A 21033-nucleotide genomic window follows, 5' to 3' on the forward strand; every position below is an offset into this window, starting at 1 on the left:
CAGTCCCGTAGGATCTGTCGGCACTATATCTATCGTACAACTGCAATGGTATCATAATCATAACCCGCTTTCGCTGCCCAAATATTTCTCCTGGTCAGACACGCCAGATGATTTCGGCACCCCGTCATGCAAGATCTCAGGTTCGCCCAGATGAGCGGCTAAGACTGACGGTGGCACTTTCGATGCATCGTGGACTTCTGTATGTGTACTACTAAGATTGTTAGGCAATGATGAGGTAGGGTGGGAGAAAAATACCTGAGGGAATGTTCTTACGCGTGAGTCTGGTTGCCCATGTAGGTCTTAGAGCCATCACGGTCAGAGTCGACGCGCTGTTGTATGTGTTAGTGGTGTTCTTCAGAACTGATAGGTGCTAGACTTACTGGGTCAACCTTGTTCAACATATCAGAGTTGTGAGGACCGGCGGTGTTCTGGGCGGTTCCTGAGCCAGCAGTGGCGTGAGAGCCGCTTGCGCCCAAGATACCTCCGTGGGAAGCACCGTGTCTGTTTCCACGACCGTCGAGGTCAGAGTCGACGCGAGGATCGGCTTTGTTGGCCATGCTGGAGTTGTGTGGTCCTGCGTTGGAGGAGTTGCTGAGACCGCCAGTGGTTCCGGTACCTGAGAAGGCACCGGTTCCAGAGTGAGTTCCGGTGGTGCCGGTGTTACCAGCGTGAGTTCCGCTGTATGCACCAGAGGTTGTTGAGTCGACTCTTGGGTCGACCTTGTTCAACAAGTTGGAGTTGTGTGGGGTGGTGGAAGTGGTGGAAGAGGTGTGAGCAGAAGAGTTTCCAATGCCAGTTGTTCCGTGATTGGTACCGGTCAAGCCTGAGCTTCCGTGGTTGGAACCAGTCAAGCCTGAAGTACCGTGGCTGGTACCAGTCAAACCTGAGGTTCCAGATGAGTAGCCTCCGGTAGTACCGCTGGCAGCTCCCATGTTCCTTGATCCATCAAGATCACTGTCGACGCGAGGGTCAACTTTGTTGGCCATGTTTGACTGAGTACATGTTAGTGATAGTTTCTTTGCTTGTTCTTGTTTGGAAGTACTTACGCTGTGTGGTCCGGCAGTAGAGTTGGAAGCTCCGTATCCGGTTGAAGTAGTACCGGTGGTGTGAGTACCGTGGGTGCCAGTTAGGCCTCCAGTAGTACCGGTGGTAGCTCCAGTGTGTCTTGATCCATCCATATCACTGTCGATTCTTGGATCAGCAGCATTGGCGGCGCGGCTACCGTGCGGTCCAGCGACTCCCTCAGCAGTACCTGAGTGAGTAGTGGATGAGGACTTGTCGTGGTGGAGAACATCCTTGATCTTGTTGACGATTCCAGACATGATGATGGTTGTTTATGAAGATTTATTGAGATTGGTGTTGATTGAGTTTGGATATTGGTTGCAGTTTGTTGAGTTGCTCGTTTGTGTTTGTGCAGATGAGAATATCGTTCTTGGGGGTCGAGACTGGAACTTATATACTCAATCCCAGCTTACTGAGCCCTCCTACGAAACCTGTTTTAATCCTTTGTATTCACGTATCCATCCATATCCGTACAGACCAAGATCTCAATCTCATTGGCATTAATCCATGATAGTAAAACCGACGGGAAAGCGGCACTGATCAAACGCAATATCAAGGCATTCCCATTGCTGCAACATCTGGAACAGTCTTACAATCAAATGCCGCTTTTCCCTCCCATTCATTCGCTTGGAAGGCAATTTTCAAACACAAAGACATCCAACTTGAGAATGAATCTTCGTCATACCTTTCCCTACAGCCCCGCCAATGTCAGGCACACCCCCGCAGATCGCGTCTAAATCCAGGGTTGCTGGTTTGACAGCAGGTGAATTAATATAGCTCCGGCACTTCAATTGGATATATTCTTCACACGAGACGTCAAATTCTCCGCGTGTCATCTGTCTCTGCTTGCCGAAGAGGATGGGAAGACTGGGGGCCTGACATCATTTCCTGGTTGCATATTTTCGCCAAGCCTGCGCTGGGGGGAGGATTTGTCGAGCCTCTTGCGAGCTGCGCCACATGTTCCCCGCTTTTGGAGAGGGGATGGTGGGTCGGATGTGGCTGGTGACCTCACTATTTTTGCTGTCAAACCGGACCGGGAAGATTCGAGATGCGGTCGATGAGTCGAATCGGATGCGTGATTTCGAGCCTAAGGCAACGGGAGCTTGTCCAGGTGTTGAACATGTAACTGGATTTCTCTATTCCGCAGCTGGGTGAAAGCCGTCAACTTCCTAAGTAAAGGACTAATGGCTGTAACTGTCACCGTGCAACTCCAAGTACACCGTGGCAGTTCATGCTAGCGCAGAAACTCACAGACTTCCAACTTTACCCCAACACTACTACTAGTAAGACCCTGAACCAGTGACACCGCACTACTTTAAGTACATGAACTACACCGCTTGCTTCTTGCTTCAGTATCAATAGCTTCATACGTTTTCAGAATAGTACTGTCTTAAGTCGAAGAAGATACTTGATTTGGTTCACTGGTGCAATTTGGGGAAGTTTCGAAAGTGGAGCAGATGAGTATGCAGGAAGCAGCTGAAGAGGAATTGATTGAAGAGCCAATTTATAGACTTGAATCAAAGTATTTGAGGGCTTCTTCAGAACCTACTTTATTTCCTTCCAAGTCCCGCTGACAATCAATTGAAAGAACTTCAACTTCAATGGGAGCTTCTGGTAGCTGCGTAGTTGTCAACACTTTAGTTCGGGAAATTGACGGGTAACAGATGGACCATTAGCAACTCATCCCAAGACAAAGTCAAGGTGGCTCATGCCTTGAGGTTTTCAGCAACAGCCAACCTTGGAAAGTAAGAGGCGGAGGCCGGACCCCGACTCGGAATGAAGCAAGCTACTTCGTCGCCGGCGTATTAGCTACGCCAAGATATTTTTACAGGGACGGTAACCTTCATGTCCCATTGGCCGTACCTTGTATTCCAATGACTTCATTGGCTGAGCCACTGCTTGTAATAGAAACTACCAGAAATCTTGGCGGATTTATCACCCCTGTAGTATAGTATAAAATGCACTCACTCACCGTCTTCTCATCTGCATGTTGTCGCATCCGCTGTTGTCATGACCCCGCATGCACTCCGTAGGATCAATGATACATTTCTTCTATGAATCACGTGATCGCAATACTCGTAACAGAGCTTCAATTGTGCCGTTCAAGTCTATACATAGATTAAAACACTGAAATCTCAAAGTAACCGCTATCGCCACATAAAATGGTGAAAAGTATATCTTCATAAACCCAATCCAATGAAAGGTCAACGGAGATCATGCTCCACCTAGTAAGTCTCTGCCAATTAAAGTCATCTCGTGCTTCATGGTCCGTGCATGTGGCGCATGGCATTTCAACAACGTCATACTTTCCAATCGCCGCTGCCACATGAAAGTAAACAAAGCCACAACTGGTGTATCGGTCGATCATCTTGCCAATATATTCCCTGTTTGGCAGCAAATCCTCTTTGTGAAAGGCCAGATCTCCGGTGGCATCACTTGCAGCCAATAGACACCTCAGCCACACGAAATACTCCAACGTCTTTCGCGTTCTGGATGCCTGCAAAACGTGGAATCAACATCTACGTCACCAGCGAAGCGGTGCACCCTGGCCTCGTTTGTTCGCCCTTTGCTCGAGACGCAATTTCTTCTGTTCTTCCATATTTTCCCAAAGCCCATCATCCATTCTTCCATCAAACAGATCGAAGATTTACATACTGAAAGGATAATCGAAACACGAGAACTCTATTCAGCATGAAGTTCTTTTCCCAGGCCTTACTGCTCGGCCTTGCAGCAGAGTCTACTCTGGCTAGCAGCTGGTTCAGCAAAGCTGGTATGTTACCTATCTCTCTACGTTTCTGAGAACTGTTTATAGCTTCATGAACTTGTATTGAAGCTTCGGGCAGCTCCAGAAAGCTTCCCAGGCTCTCGAGCTCTTGTTTGAAGCTGTTGTTGTAAATGTTGTGAGAGGCGGTCAATTACCTCAAACGTCATAGACCCAACCTCAACAATACCAACATATGGCCTGAATTCATTCACTGACATGCGATAGTCTACAACAAATGGCATCAGACCGAGCTTGAGAGATGGTTGTCGGATCACGACATCCCATATCCAACTCCCGCAGACCGAAAGGATCTCGAGAACAGCGTAAAGGATAACTGGCAATCTAAAGTTTCAACACCATACAACGACTGGAGTGTGGATCAATTGAACGCTTATTTACAGCAAAAGGGTATCCAAACCAAGGACGCTGCGAATGCAAACAAGGATAGCTTGATCAGCTCAGTAAAGGGTGCTTGGTACGAGACAGAGGACAAGTCCGAGGATGCTTGGACTAGTATCAAGGACTGGATTTTTGACAGGTAAGCCAAAGTAATCAAATTCTTGCTCAAAACAAATACTAACGGTTTATAGCTGGACTGGTAAATATACACGACATCACTGTTGTTAGCGTGATCACTAACAAGCAATCAGACTCCCAATTGAAGGCATTTGCCGACAAACACGGCATCCCTGTCCCTCAACCAAGAAAGCGTGATACCTATCTTACAGCTCTCCGAAACAACTATGAGACGGTCGCTCAAAAGGCTGGCGAAACCACCGCATACCCAGGAAACTGGCTATACTCTACATGGGCAGAGTCTGGTACGCGTTGAATCTTTTTGAAGTGACATCTAAGCTAACCGTTCCTAGACCTCAAGGAGTGGCTTGATAGCCATGGTATTCCAGCTCCTCAGCCAACAACCCGTGACAAGATGATTGCCACCATTCGCCGAAATGCTCGTGTTGCAAGCTTGAAGGCATCTGACACCCAAGCCTCAGCTTCCAAGTCTGCTGCCGCTGCCTCCCAAACTCTTTCTGACAAGCTACTCGATTCATGGAGTGATTCTCAGATCAAGGAGTGGGCCGACAAGAACGGTATCAACGTTCCACAAGGAAGCAAGCGCAATGAGCTTTTGGCTATTGCCCGCAAGCACCGCGCAAGCCTCACTGGTGACAATGTCGTCGACTCAGCATCCTCCGCTTTTGGAGCCGCTACATCTAGCGCAGCAAACCAATTTGCCAAGGCAACTGACAGTGCATCATTGAAGGCTTCTGATCTTTTCAACTCTGGTATCTCCACCTGGAGCGATTCTCGCTTGAAGGCATTCTTGGATGCCCGAGGTGTACCAGTCCCACAAAGCGGAAAGAAAGATGATCTCATCGCTGCTGTCCGTTTGAACCAGCACAAGGCTGCCACTGGATGGTCTGCCTGGACCTTTGACACATGGACTATCGAGAACCTCAAGTAAGGCAACTTCCCTGCGATATTTGAACATGTGACTAATTATTCTCAGGGCTTACCTTGCTTCCAACGGTGACAAGGCCGCCAAGAAGATCGGAAACCAAGCAGGTGCTACCCGTGAACAACTCATGTCGGCTGCTCAGGACTCTTACGCATCTGCATCCAAGTCGAGCGGCCCAGCATATGCCTCAGTCACCTCATACCTCGCCAAGCAGACCGATTCCGCCAAGGACTCTGTTTTCGACACCTGGACTGAGTCTGAGCTCAAGAACTACCTTGATAGTTACGGATTCAACGTTCCCCAGGGGTCTACCAAGAACCAGCTCATCGCCTATGCCCGTAACCAACGTAACTGGTTCCAATATGGTTCCACCACTCCTTCAGGAACCCTTTATGCTAAGCTTTCTAATGCTGCCTCATGGGTCATGAGCCAGCTGAGCATTGGTGCCTCAAAGGCCAACAGTGAAGCTCAATATCAAGGCCAAAAGGCTGCTGATGCCGCCAAGGAGGGTGCCACTTATGCTTCTAACAGAGCTGGAGAGGCTGCCCAAAAGGCTGGTGACAAGATCAAGGAGGAATTGTAAATTTAAACTCAATGGGTGAGATAATTTACGAGCACGGTGATGCAAAGGGAAGTGTATTGATATTCTCATTGAGGTGGGATAATGTTAGTCGGAGGTCTTGAACTTCTGGCGAAGATGATATCTCTCCATCTCAGGTGGGGCAGGATTGTATTCAGCTTTTGCTTTTTGTGGTCTGTCTGAATTTTAGCGTGGGTTTGTGGGGAATGAAATGGGAATGGAAGGGACTGATCAGGAGCGATTGCTTAGGTAGTTCCCTTTTAAAAATAGTTCGGTGAATCATTAGTCTAATTGAGAATGAATCGGATGGAGCTCCTTTATTTTACGCCTCTGTTACTTTCACCTGCATTGTTACTGTGAGATGGCAACATGATTTGACAAATTGACAACCCTGTTTCTCTCTGATTCCTTGGTTGATGGCGCAGTTTAGGTAAAGATTTGCTATTGCCTTTCGATTGGATCCATCCTTGATGGCTCCCGTGGGGGGATATGACCCTTTTGTTGAACGCGTAAAGTCCACGCACAGAGACCAACCTACGCACTAGAGCGTATTCCCTTTATAGCTGGTGATTTGTAGGTATAAACCAAATTTACCGATACAGCAGTGAGATCGTCGTACATTTTGTGACCGTATTTGCACGCACTGTTCCTAGGACAGAGGCGCCCGCCTCCCTTATTTTGGCTTATGCCAGGCGCTTGTAAGTTTGAGATGTCATCTTGAAGTGTTATATCAGCATAGGGGATTGATACAGAATGGGACGACGATGGCAAACGACCTAGACTATGACGCGATGCGGAAGGGCGGATTCTATCACCTGATGGGAGATGTTCTGGCTAGCGAATATTATGTGGGAGAAAGTAGTTTGGGGGAGAGCTGCTGATTTGTTCATTTACTATCTGAGATGTTAGATGGGAGGATTTGTTGGGAGGGGATGATGGAAGGTAAATAAACTTAAAGGGGGAAATGAAACGAAAGACTTTTGCGGGTTTTTACCCCGCGAGATAGTGACACCGCTACTCGTCCTAGCCTATAGGTATAGTGCTATATAGTAAAGGTCTGGCTCAAAACTTAAGTTCGCGAAAACATATATTTTAACTTATCTTAAATACTATAGATTAGCTATATTTTTCGCTCTTTAGCCCTTTAGAGAATTACTAGAGTAAAAATACGTCTTTAATATATATTTTACTAATTAATTATAGCTTTTAAACTTTAAAGTAGAGAGTAGAAGTCGGATTTTTAAGTAAGTCGTTCGATAGTAGGGTTTTTACTTTTTCGCCTTAAAAGTATAGCCGAAGAGCCTTAAGCGAGAAAACTTTAAGACCGAAAGAACTTTTCTTTTCTTAAAGAAAATCGTCCCTTTTCTCGTATTTCTCGACGATAAATAACTTTTATTTAATTATTTTACAAGATTATAAAAGCTCTAAATCTACTTAATAATCTTATAATATTTCTACTAAGGGAAAAGGTCGCGTTTTAGTACTATATCGAGGGATATTACTTTACTTAAAATATATATTTTCGCGAACTTAAGTTTTAAGCTAGACCTTCACTACACGGCACTATATACAGGTCACCTCTGAGCAAGTAACGAATAGTTTTTCGAAATGACTTTTTGAGAGAGAGTAACTAGCTTCTTGACACTTCGATCCTTAAGCTACTAGATATTAAAACAAAATTATATTAACCTAAAACAACCTTTAACAAAGGAAATCCTCCTCCTCTTACAAAACAAAACTCAAAACTTTTCCACCCCCCCCCACCATATCTACACCCCCAACCTCACCCCCTCTGAGCCCTCCACCACCCTTCAGCCTCCCCCCTCAACATCTTCCGATCCGTCTTCCGACTCCCCGTCCTCGGCACCCGACTAACAACCACCCACCTCGCCGGCACCATATGGCCCGGCAGAATCCCGCGCAGCGCCCTCTCCACACCCTCAACCTTCTTCGTCGCAACCGCACACTTCTCAGACGGGAGAAAGCCCGTCGAGTCGGCGGCGGCCGCCGCGGCAAAGGGATGGTCGTGGAGATACAGGTACGCGGTGAGCACGGGCGACGAGTCTTCTTCAACGGCGCCGAGCAGGTCGACGACGATGGCGTCTTTCGCGTGTAAGCTGGCGCGCGCGCAGTGTTCGACTTCTACGGCGTCGATGCGGCACCCGTCGAGTTTGAGCATGAGGTCTTTGCGGCCTACGAACTCGAGGGTCCCCGAGGGGGTGTACCGGGCGAGGTCGCCGGAGAGGTAGAATTGCGAGGGTTTGCGGTCTGGATGGATGGATTCGAACCAGGAGGGCGTGGTGGGGAGGAAGCGCGCGCCGGTGGTGCGGATTAGGGGGTCGAGGTAGCCGCGTCCGAGGTTGGGGCCTTCGATGAGGACTTCGCCGACGGCGCCGACGGGGGTGAGACGTTCGGGGGAGGAGAGCGAGACGAGCCAGATGGTGTTGCAGCCTGGCTTGCCGATTGAGGAAGCGGATAATGGCGACGGATGGTCATCGTAGGCGCAGAAGGTGGCGACTTCGCCCATGCCGTATTGGTTTATGACTTTGGCGTGAGGAGACCATTTCTTGAGGAGGTCGGCGGACATGGCTTCGCCGCCGACGCAGAGGAGTTTCATGGAGGGGACGAGGGAGGGTGGGAGTTGGATGGCGACGGTGGGGGTGAGGAAGGTGGAGGTTGCGTTTGTTTCGTTGATTTCGCGGACGAGTTGGGGGATAGTGCTGCATGGGCGAGGAACGCAACAGGTGCCGCCGGTCATGAGGGGTGCGAAGTAGTCGTTGTTGCTGATGTCGAAGGTGTAATCGTCGAATTGCAACATACGACTGTGTGGTCCCAGGTTGAGCATTCGAGCGTAGTCTCGGATGGCAGTTGCGTACGACTGATGGGTTTGTACTATTCCTTTTGGATGTCCAGTGCTACCCGAAGTAAAGAGAATGAGACATGCGTTTTGGGCGTTGACTTTTACCACGGGTGGTAAAGAATTGAATGGAAGAGCTTGAAGAGTGTTCCTCGAAATCTCAAGAACGGTAGGTACCAGATCAATGAATTGGTCTTTGAATTTTGGCGAGGTCAGCATGATCCTCACATCAGCTCTTCGAGTGATAGAGTCTAGGTAATTCGGCGGGTTCTTTGCATCGACCATGATATAAGCACCTCCTGCCCGCAGGATAGCTAGGCGAGCAATGATAGCCCAAATTGACTTCTCGAAACAGCTGAGCACGAAAGTTTCTGGTTTGACGCCCAGTGCGATGAGTCTATGCGCGAGTTGTGATGTGAGATGATCGAGTTCCCCATAAGTCATGTTATCCTCGTGAGAAGATGTGATAGCAATCGCATTTGGGGTTGCTTTACACCGTTCGATGATGATCTCGTGGATACATCTTGTTTCTGGTTCAGACACAGAAGCCGTGAACTTTTGAATGATTTTGCGGTCGTGTGGCGAACAGACATTGAATTCTTCGATTGATATCAAAGGGGCCTTGCGCATACTTTTGAGAACGAGGTCAAATGTGTTAAGCATACTCAAAGCTAAACTTTCCGGCACCTTCTCTTGCGAGTACTGTAGTTTTGCTCTGATATTTCCGCTTTTTGTCGTAGTTATTTTGAACAAAACGTCAACCTAAAGTAAGAAATAAGCGAGAATCCTCATGAAAAATAAGATTGACTGGAAGTACCTTTTGATTCCCGATAGAATTGCCCTGTATGGTACCACGATTGTGAATTTGGATCCCAGCTTTACATGCTGGTGCGTCAGCATCACCAACACGTTTCCAGCTGATCTGAGGAGTGGGAGACGCATTATCTTCCGTCTCAGTGCTCTCAGCACTATCGTATAGTCTCTGCAAAAGCTCGATAGTAGTCTCAGCTGGCTCTACGCGAAGACTGCAGATACTAGCTTCATTGTCCGAACCTGCGGACGATGCATTGCTGCCGTCATTAAATGCGAAGCTCAAAGCTTCAGATGGGTTATAGAAGTGAAGAGTCGCTGCCAATGCCGCCTGCCAGACCGTCGAAAGATCCACGCCAGCCTCTTCAGCTAGTTGTTCGAGATCAGACATGCGGGTGCCTAGTGTTGATTTGGTGACTGATACATGCTCGCTTAAGGTCTCTTTAGGGAGTGAGTGTTTTTTAGAATTTGAACTTCGTTTCGAGCGTTTGTAACGTCGAAGAATCGAAGCAACAGCAGAACTTAATCGTTGATATACAGAAATGAGCAACTCGTGAACAAAAGAATGTGATTCCGTCATGGTGTGTGAAATTTTGACATATGAATGTTGATTGACTAAAGAGAGAAGAATGTAATATTTTGGGCTAGAAGAACGACGCTGAAGATCTTTGAGACATACAGTCTGTAGCTCCTGACATTATAATATACTCATGTTTACTTTCACAATGCGTGACTTGCTGACAAAGCTTCGTGACAAGCCCTTCAATAACATGCTTTCTTCTTCCAGTCAGCCCTCGGAAAGATTGCAATATCCCAGCTTCAAATTGTTTTCGATGGATTGCCACAAAAGGTACGAGAAAGCCAGGGCTTGCCGAATTTGTACAGCAATAAATCTCTTCCCCAAGCAAATGAAGGCATCATAGCTGGGAGCTGCGTGATACGAGAAGAGATCATTACTTAATGAAATCCCGACATACTGGCACTTAATCAAACTGCAGTGATACGATGTCGCACTTGCAAATCGCCCCACTTCAACCTTTCCTTGGCAATCATCAATGATTGAAACATTTCATAGAGCTTTTGCGGATCGTACTACTCTCTGCACAAAGTATTGAGCTCGTGTTTCAGTACGAGACCCGATTGGCGAACTCGAGAAAAGATGTAACACTTTACTACGCCAATCAGTGGCCTGATAGCAGGCTCGGGAAATTGAGGCTGCCCTGAACGACTCGAAGCGGTACGGGCCACTCTTGTATATGTGCTCCGGCAAGGTGTAAGTCACACATCTGTTCATCTTTGGTGATGAGATGATCCTGCACACAGCCGAGAACATACGGGTGCTAGCTGAATCGGCCAGCTCCCTCGCATACCCCTTTGCATGCTTGGTGGCACGGCATTGCGCAATACATGAGAAACAATTGAATATCTGCAGTGGTGGAACCTGAGACCAGAACGTCGGATAGCACCGACCTCGAAATTCGGAACTTTCCTCGGCTTGCTACTTCATTCTAAAATGGATCGTCTCTCGAGGCCGTAGATCCCGAAAACCTGTTTTCAATTGGTCCCAGCAGTGAAGGCACTTGCATACGACGCATGTTGAGCTGCTGGTAGGCTCGCAGACACCCGTGTACCGAGCAGTTTGCCCCCGTAAGATGTGCTGAAGAAAAAGATCCTGACTGATGTCTTTCTTTGGGTCTCCTAAGCAACAGCACGTACTTTCGACTTGTAGACATTTTGTTACTTCTCTTCTCAGTAAAAGCCAGAACCAGATCTTCATCATCTTTTTCGTGTAAATTTCAAAATGGGGAAACGCAATACACTGCCGTTTCTATTTCCCATTCGTTCGCACCCAGTTTTTATAGTTCTGTCGGTAGCTGTTGCGATTTTCACTGTGAGTAGAATCAAACAGCGTGGAGAATATGAACTTAGCTGATGAACTCATTTCTCTGCAGGATACATTTCTTTATGGGTACGCTACTGCTCTGTCGCGTTAAGGACTCGACTAATCGCATATTCGAAAACCAGCTTATTGATACCTGTTTTTCCGACGCTCTTGCAAGAACGTGGATTCGTGGCGGATAACCATAGTAAGCAATCGATGGAGTTATGCCAACGAGATGATTCTAACATATTTACGGCGCAGTCCAGATTTTCACTTCCATTCTCATAGGATTGATGGGCGCAGGAGTAATAGGAGGATGCTGTAAGCATTCCTAGAAGCTTCTCAAGGTTTAAAAGCTGGCTAACGGCGACAAGTTTTATTCGGCTGGATTGCGGGTACAAATGCCGGCCTTAATATGTTCCTCAAGAGCAAGTCCCGGAAGTAAAAGCTGACAGATAACAGACAATTCCAAAGAGCGGAGATCCTCTCTGTTAGGCGGCCTCGGATTGCTCCTATTATCCACTGTGGCCATGTGGCTAGCCCAAAATGTGGCCACACTTTGTATAGCACGATTTGTTCAAGGCGTGGCTTCAGCGGCTGTTTGGAGCGTCGGGCTTGCCTTGCTTACGGATACAGTTGGAGGCGACCATGTGGCTGAGATTATGGGTTGGGTAAACATTGCGTTCAGCTGCGGTTTTATGGCTGGGCCAGTTGTTGGTGGTCTGCTGTATGCTTCTGCTGGTTACCATGCGGTGTTTGCCATAGCTTCTGGGCTGCTGGTGGTAGACTTAGTCTATCGGCTTTTAATCATCGAGAAGCGAGAAGCAAGACAGTTGCTCGCGTTGCAAAATGACGCCGACGAAGAGGGCGCGCGAAGACCCTTGCTTGAAGGTAAAGAACCACACAAAAATTGGGATGTTTGCCAATGACTGACTTCGGTGAAGGGAATCGCGAACACACAATCGAACACAAGCGAGATTCTGCATACGACATACTGGTGACCTCAAGGAGGCTTATGATAAGTCTAGTCTGTGCCTTTGTCCAGGCACTGCTGGTGGCTTCAATAGAGGCGACACTGCCAATTAGGCTGAAGGCAATATTTGGCTACGGTTCTGGGCAGTCCGGGCTCATGTTCATGACTCTTATGATTCCATCCGTTCTCGCGCCTTTGATTGGTAAGTACAAAAATTGGCGTTCTTTCTGAGAATCTTTAGCATTTCTTTACAGAACTAATTGAGGTTCACAGGATATTTCTGCGGACGCTTTGGTAATGCGATCATCGCCCTCTCCGGTTATCTCGTATGTGGAACTGCAGCAATACTTCTAAGACTCTCAGACCACAACGACACCGAGAGCAAAATTGTTCTCATTATACTTTTAGTAATGATTGGGATTGCGATGTGTATGATTATGACTCCAGTCCTGACAGAGGTATTTGCAGCGGTAGAGGAACTGGAAGAGGAAAGTCCAGGGCGATTCGGCCAATATGGTGCATTTGCACAAGCTGTGAGTGCTGTATCAATGCTGACCATTTTTGACAATTTCTGACAACCCGAAGTACGCCTTGTTCGATATAGCATATGCTGGAGGAGCTTTCATAGGCCCGATATTTGGTAAGTCACAACTTTGTGATGATAAATACCTGTGACGCTAACATTACCAGCCGGCTTAGTGATCTCCAAATTTTCGTGGAATGTTATGACTCTGACCCTGGGTAAGCCTCGATCCCCGAACTTTGACTCAATTGATTCCTGACGTCAACCAAAGGTATCCTCAGCTTCTTGACTAGTCTTCTTGTTCTACCCGAGACGATAGCAAATTTCAAGCATCGAAAAATGGGTGGCGAAGAAGATGTAACAGAAAGCGTAGAAACATCGGAGTAGAAGTCGATCCTGGGACGAGGGGGCTGGCGTATCGTAAAGAGTGTGTTATGTCGTGTAAAGTAATTTAACAAGTTCGTACATGTTAGAATAGACAGGGTTGAATATACTGCACATTAAAGTGAAACTTTGAGCTTGAAATTTGATGTGATAGTCAATACTTGTTCTCAGATCATGCTAAAGAAGTGATGATCGTGCCACGCCGGCCACAACGAGAGCAATATTAGTTGAATGAGCCGTACAGGCCCGTCAATCATATCTTGGCGAGAAATGAAGCCCGTCCTCCAACCTAACAATTGGAGATGGCTTTCTGCAGTGTACCCGGCCCAGCCCCGAGTACGACTTTCGAACAAGCTTTTGTCGCGAATAGAGAAGCCTATTCGCTGCATCGAGACTGGAAATCTCATTGCTGTAATATATTGCGTGTAGGTTGCGTGTTGCACATGGCGACAAGGAAGGAAAGGGGTCGGATCGAGGTAACATAAAGTCCATCCACGCAAATGTTTATCAACTCGATACGAGTGTCCAGTTTACTTCTTTCTCAAGTCCTCGAATAAACACCAGATTTCGGCTGTTAGTCGACAAGTGGTACCACCAATTGTAATCATGTCTCTCAATCTTGGAATTCTTTCGCTATCAGTTGGACGTGCATCAGTCCACTCATTCGAGCACAAATGCGACGCCCTTCAAGCGAGCGGTTTCCGTGGAATTGAACTCTTCATCGAAGATCTGGAGACAATTGCAGCTGCACTTCCAGGCGGCCTCAACAATGAGAATCGAATTGGTGCGGCTCATCAGATCCGAGCAATTTGTGACGCTCGCAAGCTTGAAATCATAGATCTTCAGCCTCTTCTATTCTTTGGTGGTAGGAAACGTTTCTCTCAATTACATACGCCTCTCAACGTAGAAGCGTAATAGCCGACTGACACTTCGCTTGTGTAGGTCTAATTGATCGTCAAGCCCACGCTGCGCAACTCGCAAAATTGCGACTATGGTTCGACCTGATTGCAATCTTGGGCACAGACCTCATACATGTGCCAACGAACTTCCAAGCCGAGGGCATAACGGGCGACATTGAGGCCATTGTTGCTGATATGACCGAGATTGCTGACTTGGGATTGGCACAGAAACCACCGGTGCGCCTCGTGTATGAAGCTATGGCATGGGGGAGATTTGTAGACACCTGGGAGCAAGCTTGGGAGGTTGTCTTGCGTGTGAACCGACCCAACTTTGGAATTTGTCTAGACACCTTCCAAATTGCAGGCAGGATCTGGGCGGATCCGACTACGCCTTCTGGTCGGTTAGATGGCGGAGACTTGGAGCTCAAGAAATCTCTCAGCAGGATGTCGTCCTATATTGGAAAGAGGCCCGAAAAGCTCTTCTTGGTACAAACGGGCGATGCGGAAAGACTATCATCGCCGATTACAAAGGACCACCCGTTACATGTCGATGGTCAAGATCCTCGAATGACATGGAGTCGTAATGCGCGGCTCTTTGCTGATGATCCAAAAGGCAACTGTTTTCTAAAGGGACCGGTTGACCAGATATGTCATGTCATATTCAATGAGTTGAAGTACACTGGATGGGTATCTTGCGAAGTTTACTCAACTTCACTCTTCGACCCTGATCCAAGCGTACCATTTCAACACGCTCGCCGAGCCGCCGACGGATGGAAGAGTGTTCTGAAAACATTGGAGGTCCAACGCAAAGGCTCAGAGGCTGTGCGATCTCACCGGGTGTCGAAAGAGCGGAAAGATTACAGCTGGCTGCCCTCTGCGTGGAGAATAGCCCCCACGAATATGGTTATTGCCTTCTTTGTTGTAGCCATCTGCACCTTGTGTCCACTTGTTTTGTCCAAGAGCACCTTTGCTTAGAAAATAGTTAGAAGATAAGAAATCTGCAAAAGTTATTGACCTGAACCACATACCCAAGTGCTAGCTATGGTCTCACATGTCATTGATGCTTGTAATGATTTCGAACTAGGTAGACAAGCGGCCAATGAATGGAGGTACCAGAGGGTATCAGAGCAAGAAAGTATTGCCAAGTCCTTCCTTCCGCGAGTATCATTGTGAGCTGTTGTTGAATGGGGAAGCCCAAAGTCGATGATTCGAGGTCACACCATCCAGCTGATCTGGCACAGACTCAACCATGTCGTGATATGTCCTCTGATTCGACAAACAACTGTGCCGCGACCTCGCTGTCCCGGAGCAAATGTATGATCTGCAGGAGGCAGAAGCTCGAAAAAGGAAGGATTGCCATTCTTCTAGAAGTTCTTCGCATTATCATGGCGGTTGTGCGTGGGTTGCGTGGAATCAGTGTTGTGAAGATGCAGGCATATCTCAGAGTCGCGTTCCCGCCGAGGTTGGAAGTTGTGGGGTTCCCCAGGATCCTTGTGTCTATTGAGCACCTAATCAGTGATAAACCCACGATCGCCACCATCTGTATGCGCCAAGACCATTAAGCCTTCATCAATCTGAGCTTACTTTCTTGCTCCCGCATACACACTATATGCTAATAGACACCCATGAAGTTGTAGTGATATTTTAGTTATTCTTGGTCAAAAACCAACCCGCTTTGAATACCTTTGAGATAATCGACACTGGGTTTTACCTTGGTCTTTCCATTCGAGGCTGCGAGACTTACTAGTTACAATCCTTTGGGTGCCTGTATCCGGCCAGCATCAGATGCCACCACGTCCTCCTGCAGGAATTTGATCTCCTCGTTATCGATGTAGCACGGTATCGAGTCCTAAATAGAGAAGGTGATTCTCAGGACCGCATAAAGTTGGAGGTACATTCCTTGTATTTGCAGCCACGGAGCCGCCAAACTGCCGTTGACGAATAACGTAATTATGTCGCCGGATTCACATTGCCAAGAGATCAGATATCCATACATGTTGTGAGATGCAGAATACCAAGACCTGTAATCCGGCACCGCCTTACGAGTAGGGAAGGCCGGTAGTTGATCAAGGCGGGGCCGCCCGACCATAGATCGTGATATATCTCAATTGTGGGCAGGAAAACATGCGAAATCCAGACCAGAAGACATCGCTGTTGTTATTTCAGTGCGACATTGCGTTGCAAGATAACTGAAAGCTGCTGTCGTACAGATATTCTTTTAGACGACTTGGGGAACTAGTGTTCATATGCCTTGCATGCTTAATATCAATGAGCGACGTCCTGGATGTCATAGGCGACTTTCGCCTCAGGGTAGCGAAATACCCCAGAGACGGCGAATAGCCAGTCATGCCGAGATAACCATACATGCTAAAGATCTTTAACCGCCGGACGCAGTGTCATTTTAGTTAGCTCTGGAGATGGTGGTGCTCCAAGTCCATCAACGTCCAGTCGCCTCCCGTTATGCACGTCTGGAAGTAGGAGGAGTGGTGCTTTCCTAGTATTCGCCTTCTACTTTTGGATACCGTTTGGAGCTTATACTTTTGAGCAAATCAGTTGTTCTATCTTGACATCGCGCAATAGGAAGGAGATTGGCGAACTTGTTTCCTCAAGCTTCGCTGGATATGCCTGATAGAACAGAATGCCAAGGACTGACTAGCAGGTACACTTCCTATGAATAGTGCCAGAAGTTGTATATAAGTCGAGGAGTATTCCACCTACGTAAAGTCATCAGCGAAGTATCTCTGAACATCTCCTCACTCACTCACTTCGTTCTCCTCCATTCTCAGACTCCAGTTCTTGACCCGACCAGCTTTCAAGATGGCGCCAACACTTGCATTTTTGGCAACTATGCTCGCCATGTTGCCAGCTCTCAATGCTGCGCCAACTGAGGTCTTCTCTCCTAACCCAAAGCCAATCTTTGAACGCGACCCAGTCCCAATTCCACCAAGCACCAGTGTAGGTGGTGCCAGCCAAATCGTTGGTGGATCTGCCGCTTCCTCTGGCCAATTTCCCTACATCGTCAGCTTGCAAAAGAGTGGATCTCACTTCTGTGGTGGTGTTCTCATCAATAGCAAGACCGTGGTGACCGCCGCCCACTGCTCGGTGGGACAGTCTGCTTCCTCTGTCAAAGTCCGCGCCGGAACTCTCGTAAGTCACTATTCGCCTTATGATCTATTTTCACACTGACCATCTTTCTAGACTTGGGCCTCTGGTGGTACTTTAGTTAGTGTTTCATCCATCGTCGTCAACCCATCTTACAGCTCCTCCACCATCAACAACGATGTTGCCGTTTGGAAGTTGGCAACTGCCCTTCCAACAAGCAGCACCATCAAATATGCCACTCTTCCAGCCCAAGGTTCAGACCCAGCTGCTGGTACTTCTACAACTACCGCTGGATGTAAGCATAGTCATCCATTTTGCGACTGACTCAATACTGACTTGATATACAATAGGGGGTACAACAAGCGAGAACTCGAACTCTCTTCCAGCCTCTTTGAGATACGTTTCAGTGCCAGTGATCTCCCGATCATCTTGCCAGGCTAGCTACGGTACCTCTTCCGTCACAACCAACATGTTCTGTGCTGGTCTGGCTGCGGGAGGAAAGGATTCGTGCTCAGGTGACAGTGGTGGTCCAATCATCAACACCAGCACTGGTGTCTTGATCGGTGTTGTTTCTTGGGGTCAAGGATGCGCTGAGGCTGGATTCCCAGGAGTCTACACTAGACTCGGTAACTACGTCACCTGGATCAACGCCAACTTGGCTACGTAAATGGTCCAGACCACTGAATTGGGATTATCTAAGACTGTGGGGACTCTGAGCGAGGAGGAGGATCTAGAAGTGGTCAGATAGAGGAATCATAGGGTGCTGAAGTGTAGAGTTTACGGCTTACCTTACTCTTTACGATCGTCAATGAAAATGAGTTATGAATGATTTCCATTCTGCCGGATGACTTCTGTTCTCTGAAAAAGCCCACCAGCCCTCGTATGAATAAGTGATATCTAGCAAAGCCTCAATAGTGTGTAAATTGTGACATTGATCACCTCAGTCATGTTCCCCCCAATGGGTCAATTGAGATCCTAGGCAGGAGCCGGACCGTGATATTCTCATAATTAACCGTCTGGCCCAAGAAGTTGATAAACATTGTGTACGAAGGCACTCTAATGCGAATTCGTTTTTCTGTGTCAAAACATCCATAGATGAAGCATGAAGGTGTGTAGAAAGGAAGGGCTACTTTTCGTCAATGGACCAGATCCGGCCCTGACATCGGGCCGATGGTCTGAACGCATGGCTTGCTCATGACACTAGCCACACCTATTTTGACTTCAAATTTCCTCCATCATGCTCAATGAAAGTCTATACATCCTGCTTCATCAAGAGGTTCGACTCGAGACCTTGTAACAGTCAAAGGCCGCTGTCGTCAGTACTGCTGTAGTCTTCATTCATTACAAATATAGCTGTGTGAAGCCTTGGACAGCCCCCAGCGGTTGTGAAATGCGCCTGGCGAAGATGGCATGTTAAAGAATTCCAAACTCCGGAGGGGCATTCTCAAGATACAAGCGGTTGCAGCCACTTACCTGCTTAATTCCATAACGATACAATGAAGTCTTACCTTCAAACAAGCCATCGTCGCTTCGGTGAAGGTTCAGCGAGAAAGGTGCCCACAGCAAACGCTCGACTTTTCAATCCTCTTGGCAAATCTTTTCCTGCGACTTCACGAAGATTCGCGACCTATTTACGGACATTTCCTGTCCCATAAGATTTGAGGAGATAAACCTCGGACCTTGATACGCCAAAACCGTTCTTTTCCACGGGTTTTGGGTCGTTATCCAGCCAAAGAGCTGAAAGTATGAGACAGCTACCCATGTCAAAGCGGGACAATATATGCAAGCCTTCGGACTTCAGCCATTTGTATCGAGGTCACTCGCACATTGTTACTTTACCATCCCTTTCGTGACCGCGTCAATTTGTGTCGTCTTTTTCAGTGTTCCTCTTTTCTGACCGTATTTTTTGGCTCGTGTTACTGCAACGTACATTCGTTTTATATCTTGTTGCTGCGTTTGCTGGAAGACATGAGGGGCTTTTATTCTTCGCTACCGCTCTTCTTGCTGCTGGTCATTGAGCTACCCCTTGGTACCTTGGGTCAGACGCAGATGCCATCATGTGCTGTACGTTTTCGCATCTTCTATATCCGTGTCCCCTCTCGTTTTCTAACTGAACATCAGCAAACTTGTTTCAATGGAGCCGTTGACCTTTCCGGATGTGCAGCTGACGACAACTTGTGCCAATGCGGACCCGCGAGTGAAACGACAAATGTGCAAAATTTCCTGACAACCTGCCTGGCGCAATCATGTACATCAACTGAAATAAGCGACTATCAGACTTGGGCCATCTCGACCTGTCTAGACGTTGCTCTGTCTGTCCTTTCAGCATCAGTTTCGAGCATGACCGCTTTCTACCCAGCTACCGCGACAGCAGGTGCCGGACTTACAACATCGAGAAGGACTAATCCAACAACCACCGTTACTACCCGTCCCTCAGCTGCGGCAAGCAGCAGTACGCCCAAGCCGAAGAGGGTCAGCATTGGACTGATTATCGGCGTGGTCATCGGCGCAATATTTGTACTTGGTTTCATCTCCATGGCTGTTATATTCTGTCTGTGGAGACACAGTAAATCAAAAGCCAAAAAGCGAGTTCTAAAGCCGCAGCAGAGTCAGCAGAATCACCAAGTACAGCCGTTGATGGCGCCTTCGCAGACCCAATTGCAGCCACAGTTTGCACAATATCAGGTTCCACAGTCGACTGAACAGAAAACTCCAGTACAGATCATAGCTCAACCTGTGCATATTCCGCAAAGCCCACCACAAGTGCCTATAGTTCCACATAACAAATTCGAAACTCCTCCGAACAATACAGTTGAAATGGAGGGCGAAGGCCGCAAAAGCTTCGTTGAGATTGGAGGCACAGAAACGGTGATTAGGGGAGACGCCCAAAGACCTGCTGAGTTGGGGTCGGATTGGAGCCGAGGAGGACAAAATCATCATCCATAAATATTCCATTCGCCTGCAGAATCTGTAAGAACAAATAATATAATATTTCCGGAACGCAAGTCCATATCCGAAGATTCTGTGAAGGATGGAAATATGTGTTTCGGGTTGGCTTGAGATGGAGTCTCATGACTGGGTAAAAAAAGAACTGGGAGCTTGTACACCTTACCATTCTCATCTGGACCCTAGGATTCCTCGTTAGAACTGGCAGCTTTCCCATCTACCCAAAAACACGAACAAGATGGCCCCACACCATGGAACGATACCAACGAACGGATCTTTACTTGGGTAACAACCAAATCGACCAGGACAAATTGCTCCGACCGCAACGCCTTAAATGGACAGAGATGATGTTTTGTTGCACATCTTCGGAGGGAACGGTCGAAGGAAGCAAAATAGAGTTTGAGCGTTCGGTTGGGGATTGGACGACTCAAACCCGCCGCCACTGTTTGCTGATGTTGAAACGCTCGGAGTGAGGCTCCGTATGTACATCTTTTGTTCCTGGAATGAACCGAAGCGGGAGAGGGAACAGCATGGCGAGAACGAGCTTGCTCACAGAGCTGATCGGCGGCGGCCCGAGTCGCGAACCAACGCATAGCTCAAAACTAGGAGTAGCTTGAAATTACCCTGCATCGGCTTTCTAGAAGAATTCGAGACATTTTGCATTGTATCATTTTCTCTGTGATCGGGGGATCTCCATTGTTTTTCGACGGTATAAAATGTCTGCCAGAGCAGTGGAATAATACCACGTCGTTGGATACCGAACCTCTGGTGTCATCGCTAACTGTTGGG

At 47.7% G+C, this 21033-nt stretch overlaps 7 protein-coding genes across 7 annotated transcripts; 5 read left to right on the top strand and 2 right to left on the bottom strand.

Annotated features, from left to right (window-relative positions):
• Positions 1-57: 57 nt before the first annotated feature.
• On the bottom strand, positions 58-1322 carry GLAREA_09757 (uncharacterized protein; the record flags this gene model as incomplete). The annotated part of the gene is made up of 4 exons (XM_008086353.1): positions 58-208; positions 274-329; positions 381-992; positions 1047-1322. The coding sequence occupies 4 exons, from the start codon at positions 1320-1322 to the stop codon at positions 58-60; spliced, it is 1095 nt and encodes a 364-aa protein (XP_008084544.1).
• Positions 1323-3753: 2431 nt separating this feature from the next.
• On the top strand, positions 3754-5871 carry GLAREA_09758 (uncharacterized protein; the record flags this gene model as incomplete). The annotated part of the gene is made up of 6 exons (XM_008086354.1): positions 3754-3832; positions 4052-4364; positions 4417-4424; positions 4477-4647; positions 4696-5290; positions 5340-5871. 6 exons carry the CDS (start codon positions 3754-3756, stop codon positions 5869-5871), a joined length of 1698 nt encoding a protein of 565 aa, XP_008084545.1.
• Positions 5872-7651: 1780 nt separating this feature from the next.
• GLAREA_09759 (Acetyl-CoA synthetase-like protein) lies at positions 7652-10115 on the bottom strand (the record flags this gene model as incomplete). Its single annotated transcript, XM_008086355.1, has 2 exons — positions 7652-9487; positions 9543-10115. 2 exons carry the CDS (start codon positions 10113-10115, stop codon positions 7652-7654), a joined length of 2409 nt encoding a protein of 802 aa, XP_008084546.1.
• A 1221-nt stretch (positions 10116-11336) lies between these two features.
• GLAREA_09760 (MFS general substrate transporter) lies at positions 11337-13300 on the top strand (the record flags this gene model as incomplete). The annotated part of the gene is made up of 10 exons (XM_008086356.1): positions 11337-11426; positions 11488-11504; positions 11561-11622; positions 11679-11738; positions 11880-12308; positions 12362-12592; positions 12664-12923; positions 12976-13030; positions 13081-13131; positions 13185-13300. The coding sequence occupies 10 exons, from the start codon at positions 11337-11339 to the stop codon at positions 13298-13300; spliced, it is 1371 nt and encodes a 456-aa protein (XP_008084547.1).
• A 603-nt stretch (positions 13301-13903) lies between these two features.
• On the top strand, positions 13904-15171 carry GLAREA_09761 (Xylose isomerase-like protein; the record flags this gene model as incomplete). The annotated part of the gene is made up of 2 exons (XM_008086357.1): positions 13904-14162; positions 14240-15171. 2 exons carry the CDS (start codon positions 13904-13906, stop codon positions 15169-15171), a joined length of 1191 nt encoding a protein of 396 aa, XP_008084548.1.
• A 1842-nt stretch (positions 15172-17013) lies between these two features.
• On the top strand, positions 17014-17965 carry GLAREA_09762 (Trypsin-like serine protease; the record flags this gene model as incomplete). The annotated part of the gene is made up of 3 exons (XM_008086358.1): positions 17014-17343; positions 17395-17593; positions 17649-17965. 3 exons carry the CDS (start codon positions 17014-17016, stop codon positions 17963-17965), a joined length of 846 nt encoding a protein of 281 aa, XP_008084549.1.
• Positions 17966-19347: 1382 nt separating this feature from the next.
• On the top strand, positions 19348-20244 carry GLAREA_09763 (uncharacterized protein; the record flags this gene model as incomplete). Its single annotated transcript, XM_008086359.1, has 2 exons — positions 19348-19362; positions 19420-20244. The coding sequence occupies 2 exons, from the start codon at positions 19348-19350 to the stop codon at positions 20242-20244; spliced, it is 840 nt and encodes a 279-aa protein (XP_008084550.1).
• Positions 20245-21033: the final 789 nt, after the last annotated feature.

The sequence above is a fragment of the Glarea lozoyensis genome (genome assembly GCF_000409485.1).
Source record: "Glarea lozoyensis ATCC 20868 chromosome Unknown GLAREA4, whole genome shotgun sequence".
In the NCBI taxonomy this organism is placed as follows: domain Eukaryota; kingdom Fungi; phylum Ascomycota; class Leotiomycetes; order Helotiales; family Helotiaceae; genus Glarea; species Glarea lozoyensis.